The sequence below is a fragment of the Phragmites australis genome, chromosome 3, assembly GCF_958298935.1.
Source record: "Phragmites australis chromosome 3, lpPhrAust1.1, whole genome shotgun sequence".
Lineage (NCBI taxonomy): Eukaryota > Viridiplantae > Streptophyta > Magnoliopsida > Poales > Poaceae > Phragmites > Phragmites australis.
In genome coordinates this window covers 12508037-12532547 of record NC_084923.1, presented here as the reverse complement: position 1 = coordinate 12532547, position 24511 = coordinate 12508037, and the positions used below count along the sequence as shown (strand labels likewise).

The following is a 24511-nucleotide window of genomic DNA, read 5'->3' as shown; positions in this document are numbered from 1 at the left end:
TAGAATTGCACAAATATAATGAGCAAGCAAAAGATTGCATAAGTATTCAGCCAGATGACAAGCAAAAGATTGCATAAGTATTCAGCCAGGATAGGATCCACCTGAGATAGATCTGCACATCTGCATCCACACTGATAAAGAAACAGAAGGATATGTACCGTTATTGCGAATATAGAACAGTTCTGCAGTCATCCTTCAGTTACCAGTTCGCTACCAGATGGAAAGAAGAGTGCCTGGTTCCATGGCTATAGATCACGCTCTCCTGGAACTCAGTAGTTTGGCTTCATATTGCTGCCGGATGAGTAGACACCGCTGGTATAGGTTGAGGTCAAGACCGTCGAAGTTCCTTCCTATGCGCGCTTGTAGAATCGCCTGCAGAGGTTTAAACAAAGCATGGACGTAGCATTGCTCTCATAGCATCAAACATGCTCTAATCTTTTTTTTTTTTTAAAGGAAGTATCAAACAGGCTGATCAAAGCTTGAGAAGAAAGGAGAATGACATGCATCATTATCTGGATGGATCAGCAGTTCGCCAATGAACTGGTACGCCGAATTTGTTTGGAAACTGATGTCCCTCAGATGCCGAGTGTCAACCTTCAAGCTCACGCTGCCGTCTTGAATGACAACAACTGCAGAGTCCACATCATGTGACTGAAGACTGAACAAGAGCAAAAAGACTAGCACAGTTGAAACATGGAATGTTCACAACAAAGTTTAAAGGAGCTCATACTTTCCTGTGACTCGAAGGGATGTCCCTTGCTTGAACATTTCTGAGGATGGCTCTAGCTCTCGCAAAATAACAGGCACCCCTGGTTTCATAGCAGAAGACGCCGCACGAAGAACTAATAAAACACAAAAAAACGAGAGAATTATATCAGGCATGTGAAGGTGTTTACAAACAAGAACAAGAATGTGGTTTGTTTTCCGACAGTAAGAGACAAGAAAACAACAGAAACTACTTCCGTGTAATCTCTGATGCCCTGCTCAATGAGCACTAGGAACCAAGTTTTGGTTCCTATCAATACTATCTATTAGCGGTGGCGGAATCCGCGAGCTCTCAGGGTCGGCTACTGTAGCTACCATGGTACGTATATGTATATATACGCGTATATATATGTATAAGTATATATATATACGTATATACATATACATACATATGTATTTTTTTTTGAAAAATTCTAGAAAAATGTTGAAATGAATATTAGTTACATTAATAAATTAGCTGAAAAATTCTAAAATGCAAAGAAAAATATCTAAAACTCAAAAAATATGAAACAATTTTTTTAAGGTTAGTATTACTTTCACCTACATGTTAAAACTATATGCATGTATAAAAGTACTATTGTTTTCTCTATAATTAATTGAATGTGTTTAACATTAATAATTTCATAAATAAATATTAAAATGTACAAAAGTTATGAACCTAATTTTTTAGTCTTCTTTTATCGTGCTCTATATAGCAAAATAAAAATAGACACAGTGTAGACGCGCCAATCAGACTAGTTAAAACTGAACTGGATGGTTGCGAGTTGACTGTGAAAAAACACTACAGTTCTGCAGTCCACGTGATGCTGTTTCAGTTGTAGATGGATAAACAAAATGTGGGCATTAATCTACATGTTAGATGTTCAATGTCAGACTTATCAGAGATCCCTTGGCCTCCAGATTTTGAGCCTTGCTAAATGAAGAAACCGAGCTCAGCTGCTCTCTCCTTCCTAGAGTTGTCGAAGTACTTAAAAATGATGGTTGCAGAAAGCACAATTTCAGGGCCAACGGAGCTCGTTGAATCAGCGAAACGAGCACAACACGCACATGGCACCCAAAAGCGTAGTCAAGTGTGGGTGTCGCAAGTTGGGTTGTAACTCCGACTCATGGCGGCGGAGCCTGATCCTTTTGCAGGCGAGAGACGGCGAGGCCGGAGCTTGACGAGGTTCTGTTCGGTTGGTTTTGCGTCGAGGCCGCTAGGCTAGAGAATTGTTCGGTGGTGGTGCGGAGTAGTGAGGGTAATAAGGGTGCCAATAGATCGAGTCGAGGCTAGGTGAAGCAAGAACGCACCTAACACGAAACCTGAGATAGCAAATCTGACCTGGTCCCGAAATGCTTACCAGGTCCAAAACCAACCCCGACTCCAGCCTCAGTGGGGACCCAGGACCCAATGGGGGACCCGACCCGGAGGAGCCGATCTAGACCATTCCCGGCACTGGCTCGTCTTCCCCGCGCAATGGCGCAACTCCCTCGTCATGCCTCCCTCGCGACGCCTCTCGCACCGTGCCCTGGCCCTCCGTCCCACGCTCCTGCACCGTCGCCCTCCTTCGTTGCGCCTCCCGCACCATGCCCTCTAGGGGGATGGGAAGGGGAGGAGGAGATGGAGGAGCCAAGGAGGATGGTGGCGCCGGCTGCAGCCGCTGCACGCGGGGTACGGGATGGGGAGTTAGGGAAGGAACGGACAGCTGAGATTGCAGTCTACGGAGTGCCAGAGGAGTTGCTGGTGGCTCGGGTGAGTTCGTGAGTGGTGTGGGTTGTGTGGCACTGTGACCTGTGGGCCGTCCGACGTGGGTGGGTGGGTGGGTGGGTGGCTTTGGGTTTCAGTGGCACCAGCGGGTACGAAATAGGACCCAAACCCGAACCCGAACCTGACTCGAGTCGGGCCCTCGACCTGATGGCCCCACGGGGTAGTTTTTGCCCTCGAATCTGCCCTCACCAGGTCTGAAACCCACGGGGACCTAACCCAACCCGGCCCACTACCACCCCTAGAGGGGAAGTTGATTATATGTCTTAAAGTGCACCATATGTTTCAAAGATTATTAACTTTGAACATATTATCAAAGGTTGATAGTCAAAATATCTCTAGGCATTAACAAATTTAGAGATATACACCATATTATGGATGGTTGGCTAGGTGACTTAGTGAGAAACCAAGTGGAAATATACCTTGCTCTATTTTGATGAGTGATTAACAAGTATGTTGATTTGGTTTGATAATTTTTAGATGGCATGTGTCGGAGGATGAACTCCTCAAGCGGGGATCCGGAGGGACCCCCTTTGAGATTCGGCCAGGGGGTGATTCTGAATCTACCTCGTACGTGAATTAAATACGAGTATGAGGGATGCAAGCGGGACGGATGATCGGATGCTAGCGAGAGTAAATGCTCGAGGGATTTAGACAGGTTCGGACCGCACAGAGCGTAATACCCTACTCCTGTGTGTATGCTATTATAGCTCTAGGGATGCCTTTTTCTGGATCTCTTGTGTTACAAGGGTTTCTATCTAAGTCTAGAGCTTCGGTCTTCAAGCGCCGATCTCTCTAAGCTTCTGCTCGGCTTCGTATGTCGTGATCCTGAGACTTGTGTGTTCTCGTTAGCTTGTCTGAGTCTTGTCCTAGATTGGCTTTTTTTTTGCCTCCTTTCTCTCCGGGGTGTCTACCCACTTCTTATACCGTCGGGGAGACTTGGCGTGCCCAAAAAGGAGGGCACGAGTCCCTATGAGCCATAAATAGAAAGCAACTATCATGTGCTGTAGCTTGATGTTACGGGGGGTTGAAAATACGTCCCCGGTCGGTCCTGTCGCCCATCACGCCACCTTTTAGCAGGTGCAACAGGGGGGTCCACTGGGCAACCACCGAGCAACCCCGCGTGCCCGCCCCGTCAGAGCAGACCTGACACAACAGGGCGGCAGATGATAAGCCTCGAGCCCAGCGACGACTTCCCCCAGCCGCGCAGGATGACGCGCGATGGGACCCGTCGCGTTAAATGCCCCCACACCTCCCTGCCAGAGGGTGGCAGGGACTGATAACAGGCGTGGGGGAGTGGTTAGAAGTGACAGGCCACGCACCCTCCTAAATGCAGCATCGAGCCTCTCACTAATTGACACCTCACCGCTGAGCCCTTGTGGGGTCCACCGGCAAGGGGCTTCTCAGGTGCTCGGGGAACTCTGGGTGCTCAGGGATTACTGTTTATAGCCCCGAGCGCCCTCTCCCGAATATGTCTTTTCTCGGTCCTTGGGGAACTCGGGTACTCAGAGACCACTTTTCATGGCCCCGAGTGCCCTCTCCCAAAACTGTGTCTTCTTGGGTCCTCGGGGAAATCAGGTACTCAGGGACTACTGTTCATGGCCCCGAGCGCCCTCTCCTGGAACTGCCTTCTCGGATCCTCGGGGAACTCGGGTACTCGGGGACCACTGTTCATGGCCCCGAGCACCCCTCCCGGAACTAGGTCTTCTCGGACCTCAGGGAGATAATCCCCGAGGGAAAGCGCCACATGGCATTCTGCTGTCCTGGCCTCAGGACTCAGGGACCCTTGGTTCCCATGTCACCGACAGCATGAATGTGTATATGTACTGCAATTATAATCATGACTAACTAAAGTTGCATAGAAAATGAAGTTAGCATTTTTGTGACTGAGTTCAAGAAAATTGTACACACCGGATGATCTAGTGCTGAAGAAAATGAACTTGTCGGATGATCCGGCATTCATATGCAGTACATGTTGAAGCATTTCAACGAAGAACCAAAAATTGACGTACATGGTGGATGAGAGCATTCCAGCGAAGAAGCAAAAATTGAAGTACATGCTGGATGGTCCAGCGTTGGCATCAGTGAACGCTGGAGCTTTTCTTGCAGAGATGTTGCAAACTAGCTCTCGCGAACTTGTATACGCTGGATGGTCCGACGCTGGACAATGTATACATCGGATGCTTCACCAGAGTAATTTTTCTAGAGAAGGTGCAAAACAGGTTCCAGCAAGAATGAATACACTGGATGGCTCGGCGATGGTTATAAATGCACAACGGACTATTTATTACAGAGAGGATTTCAGGCAGCCTAGTCTACTGAGTTGAACACGCCGGATGGTCCGATACTCAGGAAGAGTGAACACTGGATCATCTGACGTTCATGGTTTTAGTGAGATATGATTTTCTATAGTGATTTTTATCTTTGACTAATTTGTGATGGAGTTGGAAGGTGTTGGAGATACATGTTTGCTTGTCTTATGGTATGTAAGTGATGAACACAACTTGATAGTCGATGGCGGAAAGATCAGGGCTAAGCGGGGAGCTTGGAGCCGAACGATCGAGGGAGGCGAGCACAGTCAAGGGTTATACTAGCTATACATATAGAGGTCAAGCAAAGCATGATGTGGAGGATGAAGACGATGTGTTGACAAAGTTAAGCGAAGGAGATACCGGTGCAAATGACAAGGTGACCCAAGAGATCGGGAGCGAAAGAGACTTACCGGTAGTCAAGATCACAAGATGGAGTATACACATCAACATCGGGATGCTTGTTTAGGGTCAGAGCAAGCAGCGGTGAGTCACACTTTGAGAAGTGTGTGAGACGGTTTCACGGTTTGGCCTCAAAACTGTGAAAGGATGAAGTGCATGTGGCATCATCATGAAGCTAGCGTCGATGCGAAGCTAAGTCATGAAGAAGCCACAACCGTTCAATGGATACAGTAAAAAATGGATCAAAATACCTCGGTTGTAGGTAGGAGGTCATTGAAAGAGTGGGATATTTTGGGAACAAGGAAGTTTAAGGGCTAAGCTAACTCCTTATGCCTATAAATAGAGTGGTGGGACTGTAGGGAAAGCTTGAGCCAACCACTTGTATTTTTGTGCTAGGGTTTTAGAGGAAATGAGATATGAGAGATTAGTCTTTGTAATATGTGAGAGCTTTTTGTAAGAAAATCATATTGTAATCTGCCTAAAATAGGGCTAATTTTTTTAAGAAACGAAGTTCATGTTTTCTCTGATGCTCACTTCTAGTTTCCTTCTATCTCCTCCTTTGCTTTGTTGTGAGTTTTTGAAGTTTCCTTGTTGATTTTTTTTTCTTGGAGCTGCCCTTTTTTAGTCATGCAAGAGGTGTTTTTTCTTATTACTAGGGGGTTAATCTTCTCATATGAGTTGGTCTTGATCCATCCCAACCCTCTGAATCCATCAAATTGAACAATCTCATTTTCGGTGGCTAGTTCTATTGAGTTTAGGAGTTTTTCTTCAAGTTAATTCCTTTCTTGCGCTATGACCCTTGATATGTCCTTAAATGAAACCTAGAGTTCTCATTAATCGAAGAGGAGAGTTGGTCTCAGAAGTCTTGAAATTTATTCTTGTCTCTCTTACTTTCACATGTGGTTTTGAGGTGTGTTGGGTTCAAGAATAGGAGAATGTCATCAATTTCAAAAGAAATTTGTTAAGGCGCCTATTCACCTCTCTCTAGTCGTCAATCTCGGTCCTACAATTGATATCAGTGCCATGTTAGATCACTAGTTGGCATTAACCTGTTTTGTGGTCCGTATGCGACATGAAGAGATATGGGAAGATTCCGCTTTTCGATGGATGTGACTTTTCGTACTGGAAGGTACGTATAGAGGCTTATCTCTTAAACCAAGGAAGTGCAATATGAGAGGTTATAGACTCTAACTATGAGATTCCTGTTGCTTGTACTTCTCAATCCCGGAACGAACAATATAAAGCTAACATCAAGCCTAGAAATATATTGTTCACTAGCTTGAGTCATAATGAGTTTGATAGAGTTCGGTACCTTCGTACTGCTAGGGAAATTTAGACTACTCTCAGTGTCTTCCATGAAGGCACCAACCAAATTAAGGCTAGATGACAGAGCACATACAACCAAGAATATCAAATGTTTGTGCAAGATCTCGAAGAATATTTAGATGCCATGTTTGCTCGATTTGATGGGATTGTCAGAAATTTCAGATCAACTAGGGTTTTGCCGTACTCTGATCATGAGAGGGTGATCAAGCTTCTCTATGCTCTTGGTCGTAGCTTAAGGGAAATAAAAATTTCGAGCATTGAAGAGTCATCCAGTTATGACACATTAACTTGTGATAAACTCTTCAGCAAGCTTAAGTCCATTGAGATCGCCAAGACAGCGAGGATAGGCCTAGAAAACCCCCTGTCTCAGAACATGGCATTGGTTTCAGGACCTAGTGGGGTAGTTAGTTTGGAGTTGGTGTTTCTTCAGCGAGTGGTTTTGCTTTGTCTTCTTTGGTCTCCATCACGTAAGAGCGGGTGGATTCTCTTGTTTCTTCATCGTATGATTTTGATTTGTCTTCTTTGGTCTCCATTATGGAGGAGCAGGTGGATTCTCTTGATGATGATGATTTAGTCTTGATTGTGAAGAAGTTCACCTGTTTCTACAACAGCATAAGAGACCAGAGGGGAGGGGGCTCCCGTGCTTGTTATGAGTGTGGTAATACCACTCACTTCAAGTCGGATTGCCCAAAGCTTAAGAAGAAAGAAGATCGCAACCACAACCACGATAAGCACAAGAAGACCAAGAAACCCTTCTTCAAGAACCGTGACAAGTTAACCAAGAAGGTAGCTAAGGCAGCATCTCGAGCTTTCGTGACTGCGCTCAGTGATGTAGGAAAGGCTTGAGCCAACCATTTATGTTTGTGTGCTAGGGTTTTAGAGGAAAGGAGATATGAGATCTTAGCCTTTGTAATATGTAAGAGTTTTTTGTGAGAAAATTATCTTATAATCTGCTTAAAATAGAGCTGACCTTTTCAAGAAATAAAGTGCATGTTTCATCTGATGCCCATGTTTATCTGTTTCTTTCTATTGGCTCATTTGCTTTGTTACGAGTTTTTAAAGTTTCCTTGTTGAATTTTGTTTTTCTTGAGAGCTGTCCTTTTTGGAGTCGTGCAAAAGGTGTTTTTCTTATTGCTAGATGGTTAATCTTCTCATATGAATTAGTCTTGAAGCATCACAACCATTTGGATCTATCAACTTAAAGAATCTCCTTTTCAGTGGCTAGTTTTCTTAAGTTTAGGAGCTTTTCTTCAAGTCGATTGCTTTCTTACGCTATGACTCTTATATGGACTTAAACGAAATCTCGAGTTATCATCCATCGAAAAGGAAGGTTGGTCTTAGAAGTCTTGAGATTTATTCTCATCTCTCTTGCTTCCTCATATGGTTTTGAGGTGTGTTAGGCTCAAGAATGGGAGAAGGTCATCAATTTCGAAAAAAATTTATCAAAGCGTTTATTCACCCCCTCCTCTAATCATCAATCTCGATCCTACACTTAAGAGCAAGTAAAAAGAAAGAAATCTTGGTTGGAGTAGCTGACCTTTTTTTGGCAATTTAGCTATGCTGTAATAATATTGTCTTTGATAAGAAAACAATAATCTCTTTTATGCATGAACTTTTCAGAGGTACTTATTGGTTGAGATTCTAAAGATTGATACAGCAGGGAAGCCAACAACAAAACATAAGCATGGTGTGACAAGCATTAAAAGTAGTAGCCACGGAGATCTTCATCAAAATTGGGTGACGATTTAGTACTAAACTATGTGATTGATGATTTACATTTATACGATCTTTTATATTTTATTTTCTTTAACATTCAGCTATAAACTAAGATGATGTAATAATAAACTAGAGCTTCTGCATCATATGATGCAAAAGTCCAAGACTTTTTTCTCATTGTCTAAAAGTATCAAAGGTTGATTAATTTTGAAACATATAATCAAATTTCTCAGTAGTGGGTCAAGCGGTTGATGCGGATGGTTGGGCCAACTACATAATAAGCTCAGGCTCCCGGCGCGGCGGCCACAAGGGCCAAACCTGACCGGCCCTGTACTCGGGAACAGAGGGTTAAGAATTAAGATGACAACTTAGGCTGAACTAAATACCACCATGGTGCATTACTTGATCTGAATGAATCAAGATATTTCGAAAGAGCGTTTTGCAAGGGGAAACCTCCATCTCTCTTAGAAGTTATTTCCACACGACCTAGGCCTTCTTTGGATTGAAGAAATGTCATAGAAATTCTGGAGGAAACCAATTCCTATAGAATTTGATTCTATCCTACATTTGGTGCACAATATTCCGTAGAAATCCCATATGAAAAAAAAAAATCCTTTCACTCTAATCTCATTTTGTTCACTCATTCGCATAGGATGGAGACAGCTTACTTTCCTGTATTTTTCGTTCATCCGATCCAATAACCCAAACAGTTATTCATGTAGCTTTTCTATATTTTTCAATCCTTTATTTTTATGTATATTCCTGTCAATCCTGTATTTCCCATGTTCTTATGTTTTTGTCATGCGTTATAAACGAGACCTAGCTTGTCAGGACAAAAATGTGCCACTTACTCAATGTGTCTCACTTTTAACACATGTATATAAAGATACAAGTGGATACCTAATAAGTATTTCTGAATTATCACTTAGTTTATTTTTTTAACTTAATTAGGTAGAACTGAATCTTTAGTGTTTTAGTTTTAAGTCGACCTAATGACCCAAAACAATACAAATTTTGCATATCTACCAGAACCAGCCGTTGAACTATGGACTTCAATCTTTTTTCTGGTCTCACCATTTTTAACAGTAATACAAGAACAAATAAGGTGCGAGACAGGTGAAGTAGCCATCCTAGCGTAGTAACAGAGAACACTGTTGCTTGTCTTGTTCATGTGTCGTCACCATCGTTTGAAGACTTTAACAAACGGGTACTACCGAAAGAACAACGGAACAAAACATGCTCAACCTCAATCGTGGAAAACTCGAAATTCTCAGCTTCTGCCGAACAACAGTATGCAAAACAGAAGTAAATTAAGTCAAAAGGAAAGCAAAAACTTCAAAAAGCAACGAAAACGACCACAGTGGGAGTCGAACCCACGACCTTCTGATCCGAAGTCAGACGCGCTAATCCACTGCGCTATGCGGTCATTGGATGGGGATCCAATCAGTAAATCCTATATATAATTAAGACAAATCTTTACAACGGCCGGGTTGCATGTTGCAAAGAAGAACGGTTCTACGCACGTGCGGCATCTGCGGGGGATAGGCCACCGCGGCAGGAAGCATCCCATTCGACTCGGCAGCGCGGCCCCCCCCCCCCCCCCACATCACACGTGCCACCCCCACGCGCCTCCCTCTCCCCCCGCAGCCTCGTCACCATTACTACTCCTCTTCGCCTCCGCCTCCGGCGAGCGAAGCAACCCGCCGCGGGCCGCGCACCATGAAGCAGCTCCACCGGCAATCGAGCATGAGCAAGCAGCACCGCCCGCACCACCACGCCTCCCTCTCCCGCACCCTCGCTTCCTACCTTCTCCGGGAGCAGCGCCTCCTCTTCGTCCTCCTCGGCTTCCTCCTCGCCTCCTCCTTCTTCCTCCTCGGCCCCTCCCTCACGCCGCACCCCTCTTCCGCCTCCACCTCCAACGCCCTCGCCGCCATCGCCACCAGAATCCCCAGCGGCGGCGGCTCCACCGTCTCCGCCGCCGGCGCACGCCGCCTCCCCGTCGGCGTCCGCAAGCCCTCCCTGCGCGTCGTCGTCACCGGGGGCGCGGGGTTCGTCGGCAGCCACCTCATAGACAAGCTCCTCGCCCGCGGGGACAGCGTCATCGTCGTCGACAACTTCTTCACGGGGCGCAAGGACAACGTCGCGCACCACCTCGGCAACCCGCGATTCGAGCTCATCCGCCACGACGTCGTCGAGCCCATCCTCATCGAGGTCGACCAGATCTACCACCTTGCCTGCCCCGCATCCCCCGTGCACTACAAATTCAACCCCATCAAGACTATCATGTCCTTTCCGCTCACCATTTCCACCGCATTATTCGTCACGTTCTTAGAAAATGGCTTCTTTCTGTTCTTGTTTTTGCCTTTATTCAGTTATGGATGGATTCTTGAATGTTAGGTCGGCCATGCACGTTGCACATGGGAAATTTGGAATTTCGTGCCTACATCTGCATGGCCCGGAAGGACCTGAATTTACATTTGTCTGTCTCGTTTTTATTTTGTTTTCTCGAATGGATTCCTTAATCGATGGTTACAAGACAAATGTGATGGGGACATTGAACATGCTGGGATTGGCGAAGAGAGTCGGGGCCCGGTTCTTGTTGACCAGTACCAGCGAGGTGTATGGTGATCCTCTTGAGCATCCACAGAAGGAGAGCTACTGGGGCCATGTCAATCCCATAGGTGAGCTTGTTTTGTTTCGAGGAGCAAGAACTACCTTAGGAGTCTGGCTTTTAAGTCTGTCCACTCCACTGTATTATGATATATGTCGTTATGTGATAATGTGCAGGTGTTAGGAGCTGTTACGACGAAGGAAAGAGAACGGCAGAAACTCTTACCATGGATTATCATCGCGGTGCTGGTGTTGAGGTAAAGCTTCAGGGGCTGTTTGGTTCACTGCCGGCATGCGCCCTGGCAAAATTGCTCATGCCTGCGAGCAACTGCTTGGTTCGGCGCCTGCCCGTTGGTGTGGCCGCGCCTCCCTGCACAAAACACGCCCGCGTTAGTATAATTTTGCGCCCCGCGGCGGCCGAATCCTTCGCCAAGGATTCGGCACACCGACGGTTTGGCGGGGCGCGCTGGGGCCGAATCCAAACAGCCCCTCAGTTCCTGAATAGGGATCTAAGTTGAACTACAGACTATTTTGTTGGCAATGGAAGACCCTCTAAACATATTAATCATGTAAGGTTCAGAACTACTTTCGTGATTTGGTAAGGTCTGCATTTGAACTGCACAGAAATTGTGTTATAAATTTGAGGTGGTATTTTTAGATGACGTTTTCGGTACTGGGCTCCAAATGTCAAACATTGGGCCTCATTGCTCAATGTGATCTTGTATTCATATGTTTTCACTTACACGTCACTGGGTAATAATAATGATCAAGTAGACCATGAATATTTACGGTAGATGGAATTCACTTGATTTAAGTTGAGTTGAAATGAGAACAGCTAGCAATGTTTTCTTATAACTTTATCTAGGCTGGATATTCGAAATAGTGTTCACACAAACAAAATATAAACAGATGGATGGAAGTAAGGGAGAGACAGCGCACAGCAGGGGCGGAGCTTCCTTATGGCCAACAGGGGCCTCCCCCCCCCCCCCCCCTGCATTTGAAATAGCTAGTAGTATTTGAGCTAGGTCACTTGTTAAGCTTCCAAATGCCCTATTAAAATCGTTTAATTCATCTACCAAAGCTCCCCGCCACTGGCACACAATGCAGTATGCTAGTTTGCTAATGTGACAGATGACAGTTGGTAATTTGGAGCTTTGATGGCTGATTTTTATTTGGAGAAATCCAGGCCATCTCTCCCTTTAGCACAACCCTGTTTATATGTTGCTTATGACTTATGAGTTATATGTGTGCATTGTTATTGTATTCCATTTCTTGAAGAGCAAACTTGACATAAAATTGTTTACCTCAGGTGAGGATTGCACGCATATTCAACACATATGGCCCTCGTATGTGTTTAGATGATGGCCGAGTCGTTAGCAACTTTGTTGCACAGGTTTGTCTCAATTTGTGGTTCTGATTCTTAGGACAGGATGAGTATATGAAAGCTCAGCATTTCTTAAAGTTGATAGTGGCTCATTTCCAGGCTTTGCGGAAACAACCGATGACAGTCTATGGTGATGGAAAACAAACTCGAAGCTTCCAATATGTTTCAGATTTGGTACTTGTTCACTGTTTCAGATCATGCATGCAATGTTCTTTTTCTCAACTCAATTCTTCTTAAACCAGTCATTTTACTGCATGAAGTTTATCATCCACACATTCAAATCTTGAAAATTTACACGTCTATGAATTTATAGGTTGATGGGTTGGTAACTCTGATGGAAAGTGAGCATATTGGACCTTTCAACTTGGGAAATCCAGGAGAATTTACCATGTTAGAGCTTGCACAGGTATGGCCTTGATACTGTACTTAGCTTGCATCCGATCCTAGTTTTAGGTACCTCAGATTCTTGCAATTTGTTCCCAACTCTCTATCAGAAATCATGACATTGCACTATATTTCTGCAGGTAGTAAAAGAAACAATCGACCCAGGTGCATCTGTCGAGTTTAAACCCAACACTGCAGATGATCCACACATGAGAAAACCTGACATCGCTAAGGCAAAATCTCTTCTCAATTGGGAGCCAAAAATCTCACTGAAACAAGGCCTGCCACGCATGGTCTCGGACTTACAGAAACGCATCATGGAAGAGAAATGAGCAGGAGCTATCGAATTCGGAATACTGTATTATACCTGACGGATCATTTTTGGTGCCTTGACAAACGCAGCTGCAGGAGTACAGACCACTTGCCTAAAATTTCTTCCTCCCGGGCAATTCTTTTTGCGACAGGACATCCTGTTATCTGGTTTCGGTTTCTTTGATACATAAATTTTGCATAGAATTATGTGTTCAAGTTCTTGTCGAAACCGTAACCTTTCAGCCAAGAGTGCTAGAGATCTACATAAATAGAGTCTTCTCTTATAAATGTTGTTTTTGCAACTCATACAGTTCCGTTTAGGATTTCGAGTCACTGCTGCCTCTCTTTCTGTAAGCTGAACTCATGGTAGAACTTTAGAATATCAGAAATATATTTAATTTACTCCATACAATTATATTGATATGCTGATGTGATCCAAGCAATTACCAGTTTACATTACATACATTGGCAAAGAGGTGACATACTTCAAATTACAAACATCGCACGAAACCGCAAAGCATCGTAACCTGGAATGATAAACACTTGGTAGCGCAGCTCAAATGAGGTGAATGCTGAACTGGAGAAGAGTCTCTACGCCGTCGGTGGTGTGCTCGTCGCCGAGGTGCAGCGTCTGGATGGCGGCGAAGCCCTTGGCGTTCTCATACTTGCCGGTTCCTCCGATGATGGCGATGTGGGACTCCTGCGCGGCCATCCTGTGGACCCCGAAGAAGCTGAGTGTGTCGCCATGTGGCGCCTCGGGACCCTCGAACATGGCCGTGAGCACGATCGTCTTGCTGGTGCCGTCCTGCGAGCTGGCGACGTAGAACCCCTGCGCCCTGCCAATGACCACGGCGCCGAGCTCGTGGCCCTCGGTGAGCTCGTCGTCGATGACCGTGGTGGTACCGAAGAGGAGGTTCTGGAGCGTGACACCCGACGGCAGGTTCCCGGCGTTGACGAAGGGGATGTTCTTGTTGCCGCCGTTGACGGTGTTGCCGTTGTTCTGCACGATGGTGCTGGAGGTGCCCCCGAGGCCGGCGACGTAGGGGACGTTGTTGCTGTTGATGAGGTTGGTGGCGCCCTGCGGCAGCGGCACCGCGCCCTGGATCGGGAAGATGTTTGTGTTCGGGCGCGCGAACGGGAGCTGCCCGTTGGCCGCCGTGCTAGCCACCACGCCGGTCACGATGCGCCCGGACGGCTGCGAGCCACCGAGGATGTCGTGCATGAAGAACGTCAGCGGGTGATCGCCCGCGCCGGCGGCTCCGGCTGTTCCTGCCGCGCCAGCTCCTACGTTCCCCGCTGCGGCACCGGCAGCTCCTGCGTTGCCCGTCGCGGCGGTACCAGCACTCGCTGCTCCCGCAGCGCCCGCGCCTAGGCCGGCCGCAGGTTGCTCGCCGAGGACACGGCCGGCGAAGGCGCAGTTTGGCACGGCGAGCGCGAGCAACAGGTAGAGCGCTGCACTCATGGTTTGCACCGCGTTCCTGGCCATGATGGGACCGGCCGTTTTGCAAAGCAGGCTTGACTGTGACTGTGCAAGAGCAATAAGAATTGTGTTGAGTAGCCAATCAGCTGTCCCTCAGTGCATCACTTCTACTTGCTGCTGCTGCTGTGCATGGTGCTGCGAGATGGCAGGATTTATATAGGAGTCGCAGGGGGCGCAACGCTGTAGCCTTGCAGGTGCAGGTAAGGGGAGCGCCAAGCCATGGGTGGAGTTGTCTGTTCGCGGTGTTGCGTTAGTTGCGCGAGGACGTCCAGGAACCTAAACCTCTTTCCTCCTTAGAATCGAGGAGCGGTTGGGACAAGAACCGAGACGCCGCGCCATGTATCCCTGGAAATGACGAGCGACGCATGCACGGGCAGGTGCTGAGCAGAGGAGTGGTTTGCCTTGCCCTGCGACGTGCGGCCGTCGGCGCAGATCACTGGCCGTCCGGTGCACGGTTTGACAGGAACTTGTGTCGTGTTGCCGGCTTGCCTCCGGGTATGACTGACCAAAATGGTAGCAGCATGTTCAGCAGCTCGCGAGTCCCTGGAACAGGTTCGAGGACCAAAAATTCACGCCCCAATTTGCATCAGCCAGTGAACCAGAGCTGTGATGGCTGTGATCCTGGATTGCTGGTTCACTGCAGCCAGAAAGCACTATCCGCCAGCACTTCCCACAAGGGCCGGAACGGCAACCACAGCACAGACACGCATCAAGAAAAAAGTGGCGCTAGCTCGTCATGTGCACGGTCGGACACTGCACTTCGGCATACCTGCTTCTTCCGCAGAGCATGCTAACCACCGAAGTGCAGAGCGCAGCACACCAGCACAAGAACTAGCCGCGGCAGATCATAATGCCTCAGCCTGAACTAACATTAGCATTATTGCATGTCATAGACACACTAAATGCCCACGACAATTAAATCACGCAATAACTTCATACCAAAATTGTACATTTCTATTCCAGCATTATGCGAGCGAAAATTCCACCTTTCGGAGTCAGGATGGATCAGGTTATTGAGGAGTTCGGAACCAATAGTAAAATATACATGACACAACCAGGCCCAACCGAGATCTCACTTGTCTGATGATTCAGTACCTACCTACGCCATCTTAGCTTATGTACTTCGGGAGCCATGAGGTGTTTTTCTGGAGTTCTTTAACAATAATCAGCTTCTCATTAGCCGTTCATTGAGGGCTCCATTTTCACCGGATTTTACCAGCTACCAATCCATGCATATGCTTATAATGGCTACGGGTGAAAACATTGGCCATCCTAGCCAAAAAGCTTGGCGGATTTAGTCACCCCCAGGAAGTCAGCTATGATTTCCTCAAGGAGATCTTCTTGCAAAGTACTCCCGATATCGCTCCCGACCAGATAGGTGCCGTCTTCAGAACCAACCCACTCTACATCTAATAATAGCCCTTCCTGATTAAACTCCATTTCTTGACGTACCTGGACCACCCTTTGCCACACCATCTCCACAAACCCCTCATCCCACTCGGGCGAGCACCTCCTCAACAACCCCTTTGAGCCACACTGCATTAGAGAGGTGATTATATCCGCAAGAGCAGCATTTGTGATATCGAACAAGAGCTTCCTCTCAGGTTGCGGCCACAAAATGAGGCTACTGTACCTCTGTTCAAGTTTATCATATGAATCAGGGCCTGCAGGACACTCCAAGAAATAGCACTTGTTAAGTAGCACATCCGGGTTAGCAGAATTAATGCCCATATCAGTAAGAACATCAAGCACGTAGGAGAAATCCCTTTCTTCGTCATCCCTAAAAGTATGGGAATTTTCCATTTCAGGAGGTGGCTGACATGCCGCCTCATCATCACTCAATATAAAAAGCTCGGTATCATCTCCCCTGTCCGTGGTCTCCCTCTTGAGAAGTCGAAGTTGCATTCTGAGTTCTGCAATATTTACAATAAATCAATCTCAAGAACTGAGAATAAGAAGAAAGACGAATCAGCAAAAAGAACTCAATCACTTGCCTTGAAGATCCGCACTAATTTTCTCAAAATCTCCTGAGTAAACATCTTCCACATCCATGGAAGATTCAAGAACAGACACGGGACTTCGCTGCTCATCTTTGTTAGAGGTCATTGGCGATTCTGATCCAGTTGGTGGAATACAAAGGGTTTGATTGTCATGCCCTTGGTGGTGACCAATCCCGTCAGGAAATTCTGATTCTGTCCGGGGATCATGTACAGGTGGGTAATTATCAGCTTGATGGTATTCAATACGCTCATCCTGAATCAAGTACAATTGGCAGTTATTAAATATGACATGAAGAAAATCAAGCAAGCCCAGCAGAGGTCACAGGAAGCAAAGCAATATGATAGTAAGCACATGTTAAAAAAAAAATCAGTGTTTACGGCAAGTAAAAAATATAACAATATCCAATTGGAACCTTGTACATAAACAAATCAGAGGCAATTCAAGTGGTTTGTTCAAAGGAAAGTGCCCACAGAATTGAAGACTTGCTAAAGGGAACAACAGGAAAGAAAGAATGTGATAACATGTTTGTACCTCAGTCACCAAATCATCGAGATTAGGGACAAGAAGGTGGTCGTCAAATGCTGTTGCTGACTGTTTAAGCTTTTGCTGGTTCTGTCCAGCTCCAGCAGGAGACATAGGTTCTTGATTCATGTCAGGGACTGCAGAACTGGTATCCAGAAAACCTACTGCATCTAGTTCATCGTCAAGATTTGCAGGATGTAGTGACTGTTCAGAAGTATCTGGCATGGCAATCCCATTAGCTGTTTCCTCGTAATTTACGTGTATCTCACGTTCAATTACCATTCTTTCCTCATTACCTGGGGACATCAGATCAGATTCATCACCATGAAATGTAGAACCTCTACTTAGAGATTGCCTTGGTCTGCCACGACATGCATATTCAGAATAGTGGGGTCCCACCTTAAGAACATCTTTAAGCATAGAAAACTCATTATGCCTACCACTACCAGTTCTTTTTCTGTTGTTAGACTTTGGAACTCCGCGGATGAAGGATGATGGAAGAGACTTGGACCGAGTTAAATTACTTGTAGCTGCATCTCTCGAACCATCGTTGCACGAACCCTGCATTCTATTTCTCTGCACTTCTCCCTTTGGACATTTCCGACAAGCCATTTTATGGGTAGCAACTTTTGATGTATCCTGATCCGAGAGAACAAGCATATCCCCAAGCGTGCTGAAGCCATCATTATCAGTTACTTGATGCTGGCACAGATGGGTCTTCTTCCATCTCTTAGAGAGGTGTTTCTTTGCTTCCTTGCTTACTGATGTTTCAGTTGAATATGTTGGCGAAGAGTTGTAGCTGGATGAAGTCCAAGCATCACATAGCTCGGGGGATCTATGGAATGCCTCTGAAGTCTTGAGCTTAGTAACGGATGACAGGGACTGTGACCTTTCGTCTAAAACAAAAGTTCTGGTCTCTGGTTTGACAACATGTTTCCTACTTCCACCCCTAGCAGATCTCATTTGTTTCGTGATCTCCCTAGCAATTTCTCTAGAGCCCTTCCCCATATGGCCTAATGTTTCAGAGTCTCCAAGGGACACCTGACACATGTACTCTTCTTCAGCATTCGGACTCCATCTACCAACATCATGACATTCTTTGTGTCTTCTATAATCAGAATGAGAGATTTTATGATTTAGGGCAAAGGCTCCTTCAATATCATGAACTTTCATAAGACTTGGCTTCAGGACAACAATCCGGGTGGGACAGGTTCGTTTGTCGGTGTTTTCCTGGTGACTTGACCTTGACAGCTTCTGCCTCAATGAACCAGACTCTTCTTTTAGGGATTGAGAGGACACATTCAAATTTGGCTTCCTCAAAGATTGTTTCTCTTCCTTTTGCATGTTGAAGTAGCTTTCGGTACCTTTATCTTGTGGATAAATATTGTCCATGCCAGTAAATTGATTTCTTCGAGATGGTTTCAATATTGTAATGCAGTTTGCGGTGGAGGATGGAGAACCATGATTATGCAGGTCCCTTTTGACAATAGGATCAAACTTTTGAAGAAATTCCAGCAGAAGATCCCGATTAGATACCAATGCATCAAGTGTCTCATTAAATTCTTCTGACATATGAAGGGATTCATCAGTAGAAAGACGCTTAGCATCCATAAATTTCTGCCTTATGAAATCTATATCTGCACTGTCAATCTTGTCAGATCTGGAACTAGTATTTCCATTTCTGGATCTGGGGCTCCGGTGCATCTTTGCTTTTGTGCCCTCCATAACTTCAAAAACATCCCTGATGTCATCTGCGCTTCTCCTATGTGGAATGTCTTCATATACACCATATCGATCATGAGAACTACTGGGTGAAGTCTTTCGTGCATGGCTATGGCTATATCTGTGCTGGCTACAAGTTCCAGATGAAGGCAGTGAATGAAGACCCATTAATCTCCCTACAGGACCTGGTGAAATGTGCCTAGCATTGACATCTTTTGAGAATTCTTCGTCTATTAGCATTTTCATCGGTACAACACTGGCTTCTCTTGATTTACTTTGCCTGTTTCCCGCAGCAAACTGAATACAAAAAAGAGAGGGCATAACAATTCATTAATTAGCTCTTACGTTGGCCCAACAAGTTCAACAAATAATAAAGTGGCAAATTTTGATAGAAGAAGATTATAATGAAACAAAACCAATTCCCATAATTGATTATCAGCAAACTTCACTCGATACAATAGAGCATACCATTTAAGAAATGTTGACATTAGATCGATAACATGTGCATCACAGTTTTGAGCTGTCTAGTTTCATGGCAGAGTTATAGTTTCAACAATCATATGATATTAAATGTTCAAACAAATCCAGATCACTCACCAGAGGATCAGATATTATCCCAGGATAAATTGCTTGTTTCGTCAAGGACACAAACCCTGAATTAAAGAGCAAAGAAATGGTAAATGATCTCTGCAGGTCTAAAACCACAATGGCAAAAGTAGTAACATGATATAATGTCAAGCAAAAGGCGTTTCATGCCAAACTACATTTGTTGTGAGGTGAAGACCATAAGGGGGGAGATTTGCGTGTGCAATTCATTTGTGTCTAGACTCCACGGAGAAGTAAAATGAGTAGGAAGTTATCTGTTACTGGGCTTGATCAGCCAGTTTTCATGAGAAAATATACTTCATGTACTGGAGAATTAATATGCAACTATCACATCTGAAAAAGGGCACTTGTTAAAAAGATAGGGAAGCACAGACACCAAAGGTGTTTGTGCCCCGAGTTCCTTTGCTGCCATTTCTTTCTGAATAAATTCATGAAATTTCGTTTCAATAAATTAAAAATTGAAACCACCGCTAGTCCAGAAACCATCATTTTCTGGAACATCCGCAGAATGTGTAGAAACATTTGCAATGTTAGGTGAATGAAACTCGATTAGGAAACATATCTGCAAATTTTGATTTACTTAAACATTTACTAGGGAAAAAAAGGGTTTTGAGAAACCAAGTTGAAATGTACATTAGTTTATATGTGATGAGTAATTGATAAGGTTGTGCATGTATCTGTACTGCAATTGTGATCATAACTAATCAAAGTTGTAGAGAAAATGAAGTTAGCATATTTTTCTCTGCTCATATTTTTCTCTAAGCCCAAGAAAATTACACACGCCGGATGGTCCGGTGCTTAGGATTTTGAACTCACTGGATTATCCGACATTCAGATAGTGTACACACCGGAGCATTTCAACTCAGAAGAAAAGATTGAAGTACACGTCGGATAATCCAACGATGGACACTGTGAACGCCGAAACATTTCTTGCAAAAAGGGTGCAAGTTGGCTCTGGTGGACTTACATGCGTTGGATGGTCCGGCAATGTTGAGTATGAACGCCGGAGCATTTCCTGCAGAGAAACTGTAAAATGGCTCTGGGGTGAATGCTCTTGCCGGATAGTTCAGCGATCGTGTGAAGAGAGCGCCGGACTGTTTCTTGCAGAGAGGATCGAAAGTTGGACAGTCTAATGGTTTGCACACGCCGGATGATCCAACGCTCTGGAGGGGTACACGTCGGAACATCCGGCATTCACGTTTTCTCTGAGATGTGTTTTGAACTGAGAATTCTGATTTTGAGCTAACTGGAGATGAAGTTGGGATATGTTTTTGTTTGTCTAATATTGTGTAGGTAATGGATGCAACTTGCGGCCGACGGTGGGATGATCGGGGTCAAGCGATGTGCTTAGTGTCGGACAATCGAGAAAGACGAGTGAAGTCAATAGTGATCCTAGTTGTGCACATGAAGGTAAAGCAAAGTATGAAAGGAAGGATGAAGACGACGTGTTGACGAAGTCAAGCGAAAGAGATGCCGGTGCAAATGACAAGCCGGCCTGAGGAATAGAGAGCGGAAGAAACTTGCCGACGGTCAAGATCGCGATGGAATACACGTATCGACATTAAGACACTTGCTTAAGGTGAAAGCAAGTGGCAGCAAATCACGTTTTGAGAAGCGTGTGAGGAGGTTTCGCGGTTTGAACTCAAAACCGTAGAAAAATGGAGTGTACATGACATCATCGTGAAGCTTGCGTTAAGGCAAAGCTAAATCATGAAGAAGTCACAACCGTTTGATGGACGAAGCAAAAAATAGATCAAAATGTCCCCGTGATAGGTAGAAAAACATTGGAAGAGAGGAGTATTTTGGGGAAAAAAAGCTTAAGAGCTAAGCTACTGCCCTAAGCCTATAAATAGATGGGTAGAGCTATAGGGTGAGAGCGAGCTAGTCATTTAAGCCTTGAGAGATAGGTTTTAGAGGAGAGAAAATAAGAGCTTAGCCTTTGTGATAGGTGAATATTTTTTGTGAGAAAAACATCTTGTAATCTGTCGAAAAGATGGTTGTACTTCACAAGAAATGAAGAGATTGGTTCTTCCGATGCTTGTGTTCATCTCCTTCTAATCCCTTTCTATTTGCTCTCTTACTTTATTGTGAGTTTTTCCTTTTTGATTGTGATTTTCGTTTTTGTTTAAAGGCTGAAATTTTTTCATCTTAAGAAATTGTTCTTTTACTGTTAGAGGCATAAAATGCACATACGAATGTATACAAGTAGATCTTGAATTTCATTGCCTCTAAATCATCAACTTGGAGAGTTTCTTCTTCCAGTACTCTCTTATTTGGTTCTAAGTTTTTCTTCTATCAAAATTGTTGTCTTTTTGTAGCAATGATGCATGGGATAAATGCAAATAGAATCTAGTGTTCATCTACACTCATAAGCGTCATATTCTTTCTTGAAAATTTTTATAGCAACTAAGTTTCTCTCTGTTTTGCTTCCGTTTAAGTTTTAAGATGTGTTAGGTGATCTAAATAAGAGAAGGCAATTAATTTCGTAAGAAATTTGTTCTCGGTCCTACATGTTTCCATTTGAACTCTTTGGCGATGTTACTGGTGAAACCATGAGGTTCCATACCATGTAAACATGTTGGATTGCTGTACCATTAAATAGCTACATAACCATTCATCGCTTGGAGCTTCCGTGAAGGGCGCATATACAGTTCACAACAAATCAACATTCATTGGTCAAGGAGATGAAACAAGCCAGTAACACATGCATGGTACAAGCTTTGTAGTCGTAGGATTACCAAATAAATACAATGAAAACGAGTGCACAGTATTGCTTCAATTCCACACAGTGCCAGACTGAATTTCTACCACCCCTAGTACCTTTTCTTATAGAACAAACAGAGGGACTAGAGAAACAAGTTTCACCCCTAGTCCATAAAGTAAATTTAGTGATCTTCTAAGACTAAGTGACAGATCTATCTTTAAACAAATATTTCATTAGCGATTAGCCTACGAAAGCCACTTGGCCACGAACTTTCACGACATCCAAGTATCCAACAGACAAGAGGATGCCGAATAAAATAATTTAATGCTTTAACTTACATGTCCAGCAATTACGGGCAAGTGACGTTTCTTTGCGTGATCTTGTGGGAATAGACAAGTTGACAACATTATACATTTCATTTAAATGACTCTAAATGCTACACTCTACAGTACCCAAATTATTCCAAGCATCCAATGCTCCAAATTTTACTCCAAGACGACTAGATTGGATGGGGAAATTACATGTCCTTCATGCTTGGTTTAAACGTTGGCCTAGGACTCCTGCAGAATCTAGGCTACTGCAGCTTACAATGAAAGTACAAGAATGAAAAGCAAAAGAATTGTCCGCCAAAATCTTTTGAAATTGAAAGCAAGAATCTTTGCTCCCCAATAAAGGTTCACGCTTTTTTTACTCAGTTGTCTCAATATGTTCAAAAGTTAAGACGATTACTGCCAAAAAGCTATCCGAAATTTCCTGATAGCTAACAGGGACGACCAAAAAAAAAAGGCGTTGTTTTCAATACCAAACATCCCTGACATCCGTGAAGATGACGGTAAAAACATGGGATTTCAATTCAAATAATAAGCGAAAACTTAAAAATGGAGGATGACGCATATGCAAGCAATCCCAAGCAGAAGCACCCGCTAGAACCACCAGAACAACGACGGAAAATGAAAAGGAAAAATCTTTTAATATCCTCACGGAACAGCAATAACTCCAAAAAAACCAAAACCATCTCTATCTAAGATCAAAGATGGGATCTTCATCACATGGACTCCTTAACCCCCACCACCCCCGCGCTCCCAAGAAAAATAAGGCCGAAACTTTTTGAATGATTTGAATGAAAACAAGAAAGATCATTAGAACTATTTAGAACAAGAAAAAAAGGCAAGCACGGACCATGGTGATCCACGGTGGGAACTGCGGAATGCGCCGTATTCCGCTCGGACGACCCGCCGCTCTCTCCCCTGCGCCGCGATCTGCCGCGCACATTGCTCGCCATGGTCGCCGCGATTTCTGAGCCCGACCGGATGCAGCGACGAGGCAATCGCTCATCCGCCGCCAGACGGCGAGAGGGGCAGAGAGAGAGAGTGATGGAGCGGCAAACGGAGGACGACGACGGGGAAATAGGCTTTGTTTGTTTCGTTTTCTCTCTCTCCCCCTCCCTCCTCTGGTGCCCTGTTTCTCTCTCCAAAATCTCGCTTACCTATGTGGGTTCTGTTCTCTCCACACACTCTATCTCCTCTCTCTGTCACTCTCTCCTTTTCTACTCTATCTCTTATTGAATTAATTTTTCAATATCTTATCTTATACAATGTGCTTTTGTTTAGTAGTTTTTATTTTGCCTTAGGTCCCTCGATAGCTTTAAATTTAACCACTACTGTACACACTTTTCTCTTTTTCCATAAGAAGAGCTTAATTGCAATCATCACTGTTGCACAATAAATTATCCATATGTATTCCAGTAGTAAAGCACAAATATTTGTTCCAACAATCATAGCTAATGGTATTACGGGTAATTGCAGTTATAATATCATTATCGCCTATGGTTTTCAGTTTACGGCCAAAATATTATAACGACGAGTAAGTTAGTGTTTGTTTCGTGAGATGGGATGAGACGGAGCGGATTCATCCTGTTTTTGAGTTGTTTGTTTGTAGAGCAGTGAGATTGAATAGTTCAAAATTAGAGAATATTTTTCAAAGATTTGAAACAGAGCTATTAAAAAATGGTGGAACACAACTATCTCATTTCAAACGCGACACTGAAAGTGAGCTGATGTACTAAAATAAATTCATTCTTTCCCATCCGCTAAACAAGCATTTATATATAAATAAAATCATCTCATACTCAAATATAATAATAAAATCACCGTATCCTACCCCACTATTCAACCAAACACTATCTAATACTTATGTAAGATGCCGTACACAAAAAGGTACTAGTAACGTGACGCCAATATGATCCGCTTTAATTGATTGAGACACTCGATATTTAAACTTTTACTTATTTACTAATACCATCCCTTATTTTCAATAACAATGTACCATCGAAATACAAAAATGTGCAAAGTGAACCTTTGTTTACGGGCTACACCCAAACCAGAACACATCCAAACACAAGGAGGCCGCACCACTCCCAACTCCCAACAGTTGGACAAAAGAGAAGCCTAGCGCACACATCTCCAGGTCCCTCACCGGTCCCCAAAGCATGTGAAAATTTTAAACCAAGGGGGCCAATTTGCAA

General features: G+C 44.5%; 4 protein-coding genes and 1 non-coding gene across 6 annotated transcripts; 1 reads left to right on the top strand and 4 right to left on the bottom strand.

The window, feature by feature from the left end:
* Positions 1 to 252: 252 nt before the first annotated feature.
* On the bottom strand, positions 253 to 1083 carry LOC133910500 (CST complex subunit TEN1-like). The gene is made up of 4 exons (XM_062352878.1): positions 1026 to 1083; positions 731 to 842; positions 505 to 658; positions 253 to 372 (listed from the first exon to the last, which is right to left on the bottom strand). The coding sequence occupies exons 1-4, from the start codon at positions 1081 to 1083 to the stop codon at positions 253 to 255; spliced, it is 444 nt and encodes a 147-aa protein (XP_062208862.1).
* An 8531-nt stretch (positions 1084 to 9614) lies between these two features.
* TRNAR-UCG (transfer RNA arginine (anticodon UCG)) lies at positions 9615 to 9688 on the bottom strand. Its single transcript has one exon. It is a non-coding gene; the product is annotated as a tRNA-Arg (tRNA).
* A 179-nt stretch (positions 9689 to 9867) lies between these two features.
* Positions 9868 to 13240, top strand: LOC133912204 (UDP-glucuronic acid decarboxylase 1-like). 2 transcript variants are annotated; one of them, XM_062354814.1, is made up of 7 exons: positions 9868 to 10546; positions 10797 to 10943; positions 11050 to 11129; positions 12182 to 12265; positions 12356 to 12430; positions 12570 to 12662; positions 12781 to 13240. In XM_062354814.1, the coding sequence occupies exons 1-7, from the start codon at positions 9982 to 9984 to the stop codon at positions 12970 to 12972; spliced, it is 1236 nt and encodes a 411-aa protein (XP_062210798.1). In that variant the 5' UTR covers positions 9868 to 9981; the 3' UTR covers positions 12973 to 13240. The 2 variants fall into 2 exon arrangements, 1 of the variants encoding a protein (XP_062210798.1); XR_009908767.1 differs by lacking the exons at positions 12570 to 12662; positions 12781 to 13240 and having other exon boundaries at positions 11050 to 11441; positions 12356 to 12411.
* Positions 13241 to 13508: 268 nt separating this feature from the next.
* On the bottom strand, positions 13509 to 14541 carry LOC133912205 (dirigent protein 10-like). The gene has a single exon (XM_062354815.1). It carries the CDS (start codon positions 14436 to 14438, stop codon positions 13509 to 13511), a length of 930 nt encoding a protein of 309 aa, XP_062210799.1. The 5' UTR covers positions 14439 to 14541.
* Positions 14542 to 15397: 856 nt separating this feature from the next.
* LOC133912203 (uncharacterized) lies at positions 15398 to 23680 on the bottom strand. The gene is made up of 5 exons (XM_062354813.1): positions 23167 to 23680; positions 19275 to 19330; positions 16965 to 18974; positions 16427 to 16685; positions 15398 to 16345 (listed from the first exon to the last, which is right to left on the bottom strand). The coding sequence occupies exons 1-5, from the start codon at positions 23267 to 23269 to the stop codon at positions 15705 to 15707; spliced, it is 3069 nt and encodes a 1022-aa protein (XP_062210797.1). The 5' UTR covers positions 23270 to 23680; the 3' UTR covers positions 15398 to 15704.
* Positions 23681 to 24511: the final 831 nt, after the last annotated feature.

Coding starts and splice junctions, on each gene's coding strand:
- LOC133910500 (XM_062352878.1), bottom strand. CDS start 1,083: ATGGTAGCTACAGTAGCCGACCCTGAGAGCTCGCGGATTCCGCCACCG. Junction 659..730: donor TCCCTTCGAGTCACAGGAAA/GTATGAGCTCCT, acceptor GCTCTTGTTCAG/TCTTCAGTCACATGATGTGG. Junction 373..504: donor TGATCCATCCAGATAATGAT/GCATGTCATTCT, acceptor AAACCTCTGCAG/GCGATTCTACAAGCGCGCAT.
- LOC133912204 (XM_062354814.1), top strand. CDS start 9,982: ATGAAGCAGCTCCACCGGCAATCGAGCATGAGCAAGCAGCACCGCCCG. Junction 10,547..10,796: donor CAACCCCATCAAGACTATCA/TGTCCTTTCCGC, acceptor TCGATGGTTACA/AGACAAATGTGATGGGGACA. Junction 12,431..12,569: donor TCCAATATGTTTCAGATTTG/GTACTTGTTCAC, acceptor ATGAATTTATAG/GTTGATGGGTTGGTAACTCT.
- LOC133912205 (XM_062354815.1), bottom strand. CDS start 14,438: ATGGCCAGGAACGCGGTGCAAACCATGAGTGCAGCGCTCTACCTGTTG.
- LOC133912203 (XM_062354813.1), bottom strand. CDS start 23,269: ATGGCGAGCAATGTGCGCGGCAGATCGCGGCGCAGGGGAGAGAGCGGC. Junction 19,331..23,166: donor TCCCACCGTGGATCACCATG/GTCCGTGCTTGC, acceptor TCTTTAATTCAG/GGTTTGTGTCCTTGACGAAA. Junction 16,346..16,426: donor AATTAGTGCGGATCTTCAAG/GCAAGTGATTGA, acceptor TAAATATTGCAG/AACTCAGAATGCAACTTCGA.